Source organism: Cyprinus carpio, chromosome B25, assembly GCF_018340385.1.
Source record: "Cyprinus carpio isolate SPL01 chromosome B25, ASM1834038v1, whole genome shotgun sequence".
Taxonomy (NCBI): Eukaryota; Metazoa; Chordata; class Actinopteri; order Cypriniformes; family Cyprinidae; genus Cyprinus; species Cyprinus carpio.
The window spans coordinates 8,798,973-8,811,658 of NC_056621.1; the positions used below are offsets into that span (position 1 = coordinate 8,798,973).

General features: G+C 36.5%; 1 protein-coding gene across 1 annotated transcript in view; it reads left to right on the forward strand.

Moving 5' to 3' along the window:
- Positions 1–12,686, forward strand: part of LOC109069815 (cytosolic carboxypeptidase 4-like) — a 151,104-nt gene that overhangs the window by 21,053 nt on the left and 117,365 nt on the right. Inside the window, 3 exon segments of the mRNA XM_042752827.1 lie at positions 3,462–3,593; positions 4,779–4,872; positions 11,812–11,849. Of these exon segments, the coding sequence (XP_042608761.1) occupies positions 3,462–3,593; positions 4,779–4,872; positions 11,812–11,849 (264 nt within the window).

Consider the following 12,686-nt stretch of genomic DNA (forward strand, 5'->3'; position numbering starts at 1 on the left):
TTTAGCTTTTATTTTTATATTTATGTAATACATAGCTTTTTTTCAGTTGATTTTAGTACTTATTTCAGTTATTTGCCAAAACACCATTTCTACTTTACATGTAATATTTATGTTTATGTACATGTTAATATTAATATCAATATCATACCTAATGTCTATTTTTTTAATCTAATATTTCTGTTTAGTTTTTTTTAATCTCAGTTTTAGTAATTTTAGTATTTCAACTTATTTCCGTTAGTTGCCAAGGCACCATTTCTACTTTTCATGCAATATTGATATTTATGTACATATTAATATCATATCTAATGTCAATTTTTTAAAATCTAATAAATGTAAATCTAATATTTCTATTTGATTTTCTTTATCTCAGTTTTAGCAATTTTAGTATTTCAACTTAATTCAGTTATTTGCCAAGGCACCATTTCTACTTTTAATGCAATATTGATATTTATGTACACATTAGTATTAATATTTATATCATATCTAATGTCTAATTTTTTAAAGCTAATAAATTTTAATCTAATTGTTCTAATTAGTTTTCTATTTGATCTCCTTTTTAATATTTCATCTTATTTCATTTTGTTGCTAAGGCACCAGTTTTACTTTTCACAGATTTTTATATTCATTTACATATTAATGTTTGTTACATCTAATATCTAATTTGTAATATAATATTTCTATTTAGTTTCATTATATATATATATATTTTATTTATTTTTGTTTGTTATATTTTATATTTTGTTTTTTAATATTTCATATATATATATATATATACTAATATCTAATTTGTAATATAATATTTCTATTTAGTTTCATTATATATATATATATAAATTTCAGCTTTATTTCACTTACAGAAAATACTTTTTAATATTTTCTCCACTTGCAAAAAACAAACAAACAGAATATGGGTTTGTAAAAATATGAGGATAAGTAAATAGTAATGACAGCATTTCCGTTTTAGCTGAAATATAATTTCTGATTGGCTGCCATTTTCTCCTTTTGCCCAATAATTCAGCTTTCTTGTGGACTGGCTCCATGAACTTGATTAAGTGACAGTGTAGTGTCCTCAGATTAGTTCAACTCTAATTCTGTTTCACGTTTTCCTCTTCAACTATTCATTTTAAGTGGTTCACACTGCAGGAGACAGTTGTATTTCTCATAATGATTTATAATTTAATCATCTTTAGTGCTGAGTATTTCTGAGTTCATTGCTGGACTGCTATAAATAGCACCTCGCCAAAAATAGACGTCTCTAATGTGCAGAATGCCCGCAAGTCACATCTCATCTGAGGGTGCAGACAGCATGTGTAGGGTCGCTGTCGGGTCAGGTAAAAGCCCTCAGTCCCCAGGGGTCAGAGGTCGCCGTCTGAGCACAGACACAGTCAGTGTTTAGATGTTGTGTAACTTAAGGAGCAAGAGTTTGATCCCTCGCAGGATCTCATGTCTGTCAGCATTCCACTCTTGCACTTTGACGTCTGTCCTAATGAACCCCGGCAACAGGGTGAACCAGTCAAACCAGCAGGGTGTGTTTTCCTTCATCCTCATGTCTCTCTTTGCCATTTACACAAAACACGTCTAAAAACAAACTCCATCTGTTGAGAGTGTAAACTAGTTCACAAGCGGGATTTTTTTGTGCTCAAGCTGTTTTTGTAAGTGCTTGTGTTCATGGTGGGCCTGCGGGATGTTGAGTTTGAATGCTTTCTGTCGCATTCCTCTCTGGGCAGTGGCTTTTTACGGACAGCATTTTCCACCCCACATCGACTTTTCAATAATCCATTTGCATTTACAAAGTAGAGACCACTGTCTGTTTCAAATGGTGCAATGATCTAGTTCCAGATTCATAAATAGTTGATGAACTGTATGGAAATACTGTAACATCCTAGAGTGTTTTCGTTACTCTGCTTTTTCTCATTTTACAAGGATAGTTCACCAAAACATGAAACTATTGTCATCATTTACTCACTGTTATGCTGTTCAAAATCTCTATGACAGTTTCTTTTGTAGAACACAGAAGGACAAAATGGAATAATGTACTGGTTGCTAATTAATGCCCCGTTTACACTAGTGCATTTTTGTTTTAAAACGGCATTTTAGATTGAAAACGATCCTCGTCTACACTGGCGTTTCCGCTGCGTTTCAGAAACGATCTCCGTTTACACTACACAACCTAACCCGCATGTCACATGACCATTCATGCAGGTACAGCCATAGATATGAAGAGGTAGATTCCCTATTATTTAGATCGTGGACGCGTCTACGTGCTTGGAGCGATCGAATGGGGAATCTACCTGTGCATCTATGGATACAACAGTGCGCATGATGTTATTGTTTACACGGTCGTCAAGGATACCCAGAGCGATCGTGGGCAGCCACGCCATCGTTTTTAAAAGTCTCCGTTTTGGTCAGTTTACACTGAAACGCAACCCCAGAGTTTTCAAACTAAAACGGGGTCTGCAGCATTTTCATTAGTCTCCTTTGTCGACGGTTGAAATTGCCGGAGTAGTGTAAATGATAAGCGTAGTAAAAGTTATGCATTTTAAAACGAAAACTCACTAGTGTAAACAGGGCCTAATTCACTTTCTAGCTTCAATTTCTAGCTTTCAATTATATTGTGCCATAATCTGATCCATGCTTGTAGTTAATCTTCAAAAACACTAATAATTTAATAACACTTAAATGTTGGATAATCTTCAGTCGTTTTCAAATTTAAATCTGGTACATTTAAAATGTGATGCCTAAATCAATCGTAACATTTAAAGCGATGGATTTTAGTTTTGAGTGTTTTATTTTTAATTTCTTTAGACAAATTACTATAGAATTATAATATTAGCCAAATGTTATCTCTCATAAAATGTAAAAAAATAAAAAAATAAAATATATTGGCTTTTGGTATCTTCTAGAATTGTAATACTAACGATTTCTTACTGAATAAAAGTATTAATTTCTTTTTAAAAAAAAAGAAAAATTCAAGAATGATTGTAATGTATGTGTGTAAATGTGTGGATTTTTTGTGTTTTTTTGTATATTACTATTAATAATTAATTTAAAATTATTTATTAATTTATTTGCTTATTTACTAAATTTGTTTATTTACGAATTTTGCACAGTAAATCTAGGAATGTGCATTAAAAAGTAAATATGATTTTGTGTTAACTTGAAACTTTTGATCTCGTGTATCACTTGGGATCACAGTTAGAATAAATCTGATTTTATTTTTTTTAAATGTGATTTTGAAAGTGATTTTGTCCCTTTGATATCCCAATTTCCCCTATTACACGTCCCAGCCAATGTGGTTTTGATCTCCAAACCAAAGCAATCAGTTTCATCGCAGCTGCCAACAGCAAAAAAATTTTGCCTTCCCAGGTCCATGTAGTGAGCAAAACACTGTCAAAGCAAGACGTTACAAATGTACATTTTCTGAATGTCAAAGAGTAACATCATTTTCTTATTTCCCTCAGATCGCCAGATTGGTCTGAAGGCACAGAAGGCAGATGCAGTTCTGGTGGTTCTGGGTTTGCTGCGGCAGAATACAGAGAACTCCCGGAGAGCCGCGGCCTGTCTTTGGGTTCTCAGAGTCTTCTGCTCCTCTGGTGAGTCAGATCTCAGATCAGTTCAGTTTTGCCTTCCTAACCTACACACTACTCTTGATTTAAAGTACATGAGATACAGTCAAATAAGCTAAATCATTTTTCTGACTCAAAAACAGTTTTCAATCAATTTTGCATGTATGATTCTCACTTGGGGTCACAGTATAAATCTTAAAAAGCTAACTAAACAAATTGTTCTTTTCTTTTCTTTTCTTTTCTTTTCTTTTCTTTTCTTTTCTCTTTTTTTTTCTCTTTTTTGTCATAATTAATATTCATCTTTCTTTTCTTTTCTTTTCTTTTCTTTTCTTTTCTTTTGTCATAATTATTTTATATTCATATATTCATTTTTTTGATGCACGTCTGTTCTCTTCTTTGAATCTGTAGTTATTTTCCCATCTTTCATAAGACATTTTCAGCTATGAAGTGTTCAGGTGAAATTGCAAACCAAGCGTTAGCACTTATTGTGCCATTTGCTCTAGAACGCCACTATTACCGTATTTATGCACCTGCTGTATATTGTGATTTTGCTCTGCATGGGGCAGAGGGAGATTGGCCTCCACCTTTGATTTACTCTTTGTATGCGATTCCACCAGTGGAAAATGTGATAACGGGTAATCGGCCATAAAATGCAAATCGACCTTTGCTGGTTTTTATTTCAAATGCAGTCGTGTTTTTGCTGTATGCAGTGTGAGGTCTGTTTATCAGTCATGTGACAGCTATCCTGTGAACGATACCGGCACAGGAAGTTCAGCTCTCAGGTTGTGACCGTGAGAAATGCACCGGTCCGAAAAGGCATCCAAAAGTCTTTTATGCTTTATCATAAAAGTTGAAATATATATTTTTTTTGAAACACTAGATATACAGTCTGCGTACCCTGGGACGCTGAAGAGATTCCGCTGCAGCGACCGTCAGTGTTTATGATGCCTAGCCTTGTAGCAAGCACAATGTATTAATAGGAGAAATATCATCTGGGCACATGCCTTGTTTATAAGGGTGAAGTTTGGACTTCAGTGGTCTCTTAAAATTCCCCCTTGAGTCTATCCTTGTGGAGAACGATCGCCCCTGCACAAGATTGACGGGGGATCCAGTATACTGCGCTGTGAAATGCAATCTTTTCAGTAGTGTTGGGTTCAGCAGTTGTTGCAAAGAGTTTTTATTGTTGTGTTAATCACATATCTGGTGTTGTAGTGACCACGGCCAACCTGCTGGGGAAGAACCGAGGGCTGGATGTGGTCTTCAAGCTTATATCTCCACACAGCACCAAGCACCTACGCACCGTCAAGTGAGTATCACATGTCGTGAGGGTGCGTCATTGGCGTATGCTGATCTTGCCTGACAGTCAGAACAGTTCTGTTTGCTGAAAGCGCTTGTCATTACATTACTCACACACTTGCTTGCATTAGTCTAAATAAAGTATGCAGAAAATAGTCTGCTCTTATTTCGATATTAAGCTGATTACAATTTATTATTGTAAGGTATTAAATATAATATACTTATATAGACTAAAACCCTGACCCTACCACTATTTTTTTGCATTTTATTTTTAGATATTATAATATAATAATAATATTACAATGTCTTTTATAAATGCATTAATCCATGTATTGCCACTTCATATGATCAAAATGATTTAAAATGGTGAAATATCCATTTATAAATTGACCCTACTATTTGTTTATTATAATATTTATTATTATAAATAATAATTTTAATATGATTATTAAAATAATAATAATAATAATAATAATAATAATAATAGAATATTGGGTTTAGCATTAAAAATGTTCATTTTTAATGCTAAACCCAAATTAGAACTAATGTAAAGAACTAATATAGTTTAATAAAATTATTATTATTATACTTCTGCCTATAATTATTACTATAGTTTAGCCCTACTACTACTACTACTATTACTAATGTTTTTTTTTTTTATAATAAATATAAATATTTTACTTTGGATTGATTGATTGATTATGTAACATCCAATTTTAAACACCAATATCTGAGTTTGTGGTCTACTAAGTGTACTGATATAATTTGACTTCCAGTAATATCAAATTCTTTCAACACCAGAAGGTCAGAAGTCTGAATTTAAAGTCTCTCCAAAATGTGAGTCTCTTGGCTCGTCTGCAGGTGCAACTCCACTTACCTTGCTATAATAAAGGGCACAACATAATCCTAATGTCCAATCCCTCAAATATCTGTGCTCCAAGGCCGAGGCTTGTTTGTAAAAAATGGAAAGATTACAAGGCCTAGTATTTCTTTTTCTTCCTTTTTTTTTTTTTTTTTTTTTTTTTTGAAGATTTCAAAAATATTTTTTTGTTCCAGTGAACTTGAGTTTTAGGTTAAGATACTTAGCTACATAATTTCTAAGTGTTTTTCTGGAGTAATATCCACAATCTTGCTATACATGTGTTTTCCCTATAAAGGAAAGTGGGTGGGTTCTTTAGAAATTAGCAGGTGACTGTAGTGGGTTGTGTGTTTGTTTGCTGCGCCGCATGTGGTGTGACATATCATCAAAGCAGAAATGCTAACCCAATCGTAAGATGCAGCCGTCGGTGCACTGGCCTTGTATAATTAGTGTCTTATATTGTAACTCATAGATCAAATCCTGTCCATGGAAATTTGCATGCACAGTACAACTCATTTATAGCAAGCTTGCTCATTGAAATGCTCAGAAGATGCTTGTTTACTGGGGGTTGGCAACTGTGCGCTGCATAGATATGTGTTAGCCGGATGCTGATTGGCAGTTACTAGCCTAACTTGGGTGAACAGTGCTTGACCTGCAGTGACAGGAAATGAATTCCCACATGAAGTGTGCTGCACTTGTTGAGTGTGTCCTGATGCTGCACAGAGCAGCAAACCCTGATCCAAGCTGCGTTCCGATTCATAGAGTCCCTAGTGTTGAACTAGCTGAATTATTTAGCATTTCTAATTCATTATTGAGTAAAAGTGCCTATAAATTTGGTCATTGCTTACATAATGGATAAAGAAAGACTTCTGCTGATATTAGTTTTTTTTTTTTTTTTTTTTTTTTTTTTTTCATTCATGACACTGGAAACATAAGTTCAAGTCACACAATTGTGCAAAGTATACAAACTATAGAGGTTGTTGCAGAAATAGTAGAGTGCTGGTATGCCTGTCTGCACTAGTCCCTGAAGCACCAGGCTATATCGCCTCATTCTCTTGTTAATTTGGTGCTCACTGCCAACAGGTTAAGTGAAGCATCAGTGTCTAATTGACGGCCTGACCAATTAGTGGCCAGAGCTTCTCCTGCTCTTAAATCGGAACTAAAGACTAGAGCTAGTCAATGCCTTTGCGAGTTCGTGCGATAACCTAAGGACCCTCTCTGGCTGCTTAACTCCAGGAGCACAGCTCTGTGAGGCAGATCAAGTCAAATTAAACGGCGATATTGAATGTAAGACTAGAACTGGATTACACCCATATCTGATACGTGTGTTTGCCAGCTTGGTGCACATGCAGATTTTCTTCTCTAGTGCATCCATGTTGGGTTCCCACAGGACAGGAAGTGTACAGGAGAGCGAGAATTGTAATTGGATGGCGTTCTGCTGTAATCCACTGTGTGTGTGCAGGGAGCTATCAGAAACCCGATATGGAATTGGTCCAGTTTTGCTATTCCAGTTGGCAGGAGTAAGAACAGCGCCCTCTCTAGGCCCTACACAGTTACCTGAAGAGGCTTTTCTGATGCCAGCGGCATGTTTGCGGTGTTTTATCTGCCAGATGATGATATTTGCAACCGTTTCGAGATCAGAAATTTTTAAAGCCAAATACCCCCCATGTAGATAATAGGTCCAATGCTGTTGCTCACAGTGCATGTGTTTTCCACAAACGTGGTGTTGAAATTGATCTGCTCGGTGTCTTGTTTTGATCCCAGCGGCAACGATAGCACAGTCCATCGCTGCAGTGGGACCACTTTCAAAAACTCTCAGAGATGACTCCTATTGTGATGTGATGAGAGTCAAAATTGGCTTGATAATATTGTTTGTGCAGATTCCACAAAGGAGACTGTTGTGCTGCACATGCGAAGGACCAAGATTTGTATTTTTTTCAGTTGGTTTTCAGAATAACAATGATTAATGATGTGAAATTAGATGTTAGAATAGTATGTCTTCTACAGTGCTAATTGGGATTCACACAAGGAGCCCATGCTTCTGGCTCTGAAATTAACCAATAATAGCTCTGATTTTTGGGTTAGGGCTTTGATTTGCTGGGTTAATTGGAGTGAAGTCATTCTTTGGCTCTGTTTCAAATGGACCACTTGATTTGGTCTTACACAACATTACATGCAGCAAAGTGTAAATGTAGAAAGCAGAAGGCCTTTCTTTCTTTCTTTCTTTCTTTCTTTCTTTCTTTCTTTCTTTCTTTCTTTCTTTCCTAAGCTTTTTCTTAATCTTTAGCCCCAGCTTTTCCATCTCATAAGCTCAAAAACGTAGCAAGCTCTCTGCCCATATTTCAAGGCATTGGATTTTGTCAACCTGACAGACCATCTGTGAGGCAGATCAAGTCAAATTAAACGGCAATATTGAATGTAAGACTAGAACTGGATTACACCCATATCTGATTCGTGTGTTTGCCAGCTTGGTGCACATGCAGATTTTCTTCTCTAGTGCATCCATGTTGGGTTCCCACAGGACAGGAAGTGTACAGGAGAGCGAGAATTGTAATTGGATGGCGTTCTGCTGTAATCCACTGTGTGTGTGCAGGGAGCTATCAGAAACCCGATATGGAATTGGTCCAGTTTTGCTATTCCAGTTGGCAGGAGTAAGAACAGCGCCCTCTCTAGGCCCTACACAGTTACCTGAAGAGGCTTTTCTGATGCCAGCGGCATGTTTGCGGTGTTTTATCTGCCAGATGATGATATTTGCAACCGTTTCGAGATCAGAAAGTCTTTCACTTTACTGTTTCAGATTTCCAGCAGAAGGAAATGTATCTGCCAGTCATTATAAGGTGCCTCAGTACAGATTGGTTAAAATAAAGAAGTTGTGATTTCTTTCTGTGGGTCTAAAGTTCACAAGTGTCACCGTTAAAATGCAATTTCCATTACATATGTAACGTAATTTCAATAATTACTCAAAATTATACATTATTAAATTAGACAAACTATATTATTATGATTATAATACAAAAATATCTATCTATAAATATTTTTATAATTTTCACAAAAGTTTAATGGCAACCAGAATATTTTTTTGCATGAAAATTTTTATTATTTTCACAAAAGTTTAATTGTAAATGGAATGTTTTGTTGGTTAATAATAATGATATTAAAGGGAAAGGTCACCAAAAAAAATAATTTTGTCATGATTTACTCACTTTTCATTTACTTAACGCTAAATACACTATTATTGTTTTTGTTATTATTATAATTTTTATTACTATCATTTTATTTGTATTGTCATTCCTATTAATATGAATATTTCTTTAACTTATTTTATTAATTAAATATTTTAATTAAATATAAGATACACAATGATAGTGTGTACGTATACATGCAAAATGTTTTTTTTTTTTTTTTTTTTTTTTTTTTTCTGCAAATGTCACTTTAGGCTCTCCATAACATGCAATATTTACTTCTCACTAATCAGTATAAGCAAGAATATCATTTTCAACATGGCCAGAGATGACTGGGACATGTCTTTCTTTTTGTTTTGTTATTATGTATTTCATCTTTTAAACACTTCAATGATTTGAATTTGATCTACTTCGTAGAACTGTTTTACACATGCACTTGAAAGCATATAACTCTGTAATACATACATGGGTTAAAATCTGCCTCTGTGGCCTTTTACAGTAGTGTGCTGCAAAGATTTCAAATCTACGTTGAGATTTTCTCTCTGTTCACTCTCTGATGAATATGAAAAAATAGCACAGGAAGAACAGATCAACAGATCTTCCATATTGTCAAATTTGTCTGCTGGCTTTCTGCTGACAGCTCGGCCTCATAGCTCAAATCCCCGCGGAACATCTGCGCACTGATGCTCGTAGTCCTACCGACTGATAACGCGTGTCATTTCAAAGAAGCGACAAGCCGTTAGCTTGGGGAAACAATGGCATTTGCCTGCCTCCGAAATTGCAATACGCCACTGTTTGCATTAATGTCAGCAGCGTGACTCAAAGACTCCGACAGCGGCAGAGGAGAGATATGATATGATTTCTTTATGGAGCTCCCAGTGTCCGCAAACAGAGAGGCTGCGGGTAAAGTGGATTGACTATCTTGAGGACAGAATGGTGGTTTTGCGTCAGCGAGCTGCTGTCTGCTCCACCGCTGGGCTGTTTGTGCTCTCTTGCGGTTAGTGAACAGGGAGTGACATATTGTCTCTGTGATGGAGACTTAACAATGTTTCACACTGTAGGGGTCCGGCTACATACTGCTGTAAGTCAAAGAGCTTTTCAAGATTTACCATGCCATGGTGTGACCAGAGAAACAGAGAGAGATAAAGCCTTGCTTAAAAGTCTCTGTCTGTCTGTCTGTCAAACATCCATCCCTTCTTAAAAGTCTGTGTTAAAAGAGAGCTGCCTGTTGTGCCGTTTAATTAAGCCGACTGCTGTAGCCTATATCCAGCTTAGACGTATTTTCCCTTTTTTAAATTTCCATATACTGTATTCTGTTTTAATGGCAGCTTGGTAAATCTGTTGGATTTTTTGTATTTATTATGTTTGATTGTTATAAGTAGTTTTGTTATTTTTTGGAGATCGAGTGTTGTTTATATTGTTATCATATAATTTACATCTCTATGATGATTGGTTGATACCAGAGGTTTGTTTTCTCAACACTCCTCAGCGCTGAAAGTGAACACTCGATGCTGATTGGGTAATTTTTTCACCCACGGAGGCACGAGAGCTCAACTCTCCCCTGGCCTCCCCCTCCCCTTCTCTATCACCTAGCGGTTGTAATTACATAAGCAGATTCGGAACATTCGAGATAGAAAACCAGCTTTCCAACTTCAGTAACATGTTATTGTATTACAGCTGTGAAATTACCAACAAAAAATACAATGAATTTTATTAACATTAAATAGTCCTCCTCCCATTTTCACATCAAAATTTTGGGGAGGCTGTGCCTCCCCTGCCTCCCCTTACGAGCCACCACTGCTTGAAATTTCAATTCATTTTCCTTATATTCAATGCAGTACATACTGTTTGCATTCAGTTTGACTGAGATTGGAAATTGCCAGATCTTTCCCATTTTATGTGGAACATTCACCAGATGGTCCGTGAACAGACTGTTTGAGTCTGAGACTACATGCACAGCAAACAATAGCAGTCTGATCGTTGAATGACAAGGGCAGCATTTAAAGCCAAATACCCCCCATGTAGATAATAGGTCCAATGCTGTTGCTCACAGTGCATGTGTTTTCCACAAACGTGGTGTTGACATTGATCTGCTCGGTGTCTTGTTTTGATCCCAGCGGCAACGATAGCACAGTCCATCGCTGCAGTGGGACCACTTTCAAAAACTCTCAGAGATGACTCCTATTGTGATGTGATGAGAGTCAAAATTGGCTTGATAATATTGTTTGTGCAGATTCCACAAAGGGAGACTGTTGTGCTGCACATGCGAAGGACCAAGATTTGTATTTTTTTTTTCAGTTGGTTTTCAGAATAACAATGATTAATGATGTGAAATTAGATGTTAGAATAGTATGTCTTCTACAGAGCTAATTGGGATTCACACAAGGAGCCCATGCTTCTGGCTCTGAAATTAACCAATAATAGCTCTGATTTTTGGGTTAGGGCTTTGATTTGCTGGGTTAATTGGAGTGAAGTCATTCTTTGGCTCTGTTTCAAATGGACCGCTTGATTTGGTCTTAGACAACATTACATGCAGCAAAGTGTAAATGTAGAGCAGAAGCAGAAGGCCTTTCTTTCTTTTCTTTCTTTCTTTCTTTTTCTTTCTTTCTTTCTTTCTTTCTTTCTTTCTTTCTTTCTTTCCTATTCTTTTTTTTTTTCTTTATTTCTTTCTTTTTCCATCTCATAAGCTCAAAAACGTAGCAAGCTCTCTGCCCATATTTCAAGGCATTGGATTTTGTCAACCTGACAGACCGGTGGTGATATTTATTGGCAGATTGTTGCAAAGTCATTCATAATTATTCTATGTTCACCCTGCACCTATTGGTTAGAGGAATATGGAGACTGCTGAATCAGCAACCCTGTCACTGCAAAATAAATGCTCATGATCGTGTTTTCTGTTGTTTCACAGGGCAGCCGTCGACGCTTTCGCTGCAATGTTACGCTCAAGTAAGTGTCTTTTGCTTCAACTTTTTTGAACATACTGGGGCAACACAATCATGTTTCTCCCAGCGTGCTTTGCTCCATAGCTCTGTTCCAAAGGTTTGCTGTCTAGATAGATATAGATATAAATATAGATAGATATATTGTAAATTGTATTGTAAATAAAATAGAGGATTAGCAGATCCATTTATCCATCCCAATGCTCTTGTATTTTAATCCACACCACCTGCAGTTCATTTATCATCCTGCAGGGGGCATTGTGACTCTGCGAGTCCCATCCTGCTCTCTCTCATTGAGAACACAGCCACTGCACCTGTTGATGCTCTGCAGTCAGCAAGCCTGTGAATAACGTAATGCTCTGTAGGCCTTTTAGGAGCCTCCTCTAAAAGAAACACGTCTGGTCAGTGATGCCGCAATTAATTCTCCTCCGTCGGGCGAAGCTAAGTAGTCTGTGCCTTTTGTCTGCATCCTTTTTATTTCTCCGGAGGACGTCGCGAGCGCTTGATAATCATCTAACGTGGCTGTATTTCCTCCAGCGAGCTTTACAGAAGTATTGTCATGTTTTCTACACATCAAATCTGCTCTGCGGCATTTGTAACTGTGATTACAAGACACCGAATCTCCAGAGAAGACGATGACAGGACATTTCTATATTCTGAGACATCATATTCCACTGTAAAACTCCTAGAAATCCTTTGGCTACATTAGCAGCACCAGAAATCCTTCAAAAAGTCCAAGTTTGATAGAAACCATCGCAGACATTAATATTTCAGATTGCTGTATTTGTGCAAGTCAGAGAACTGCAGTGTTTAAGTTCATGACTCCCATACTGGGAGTTCAGGA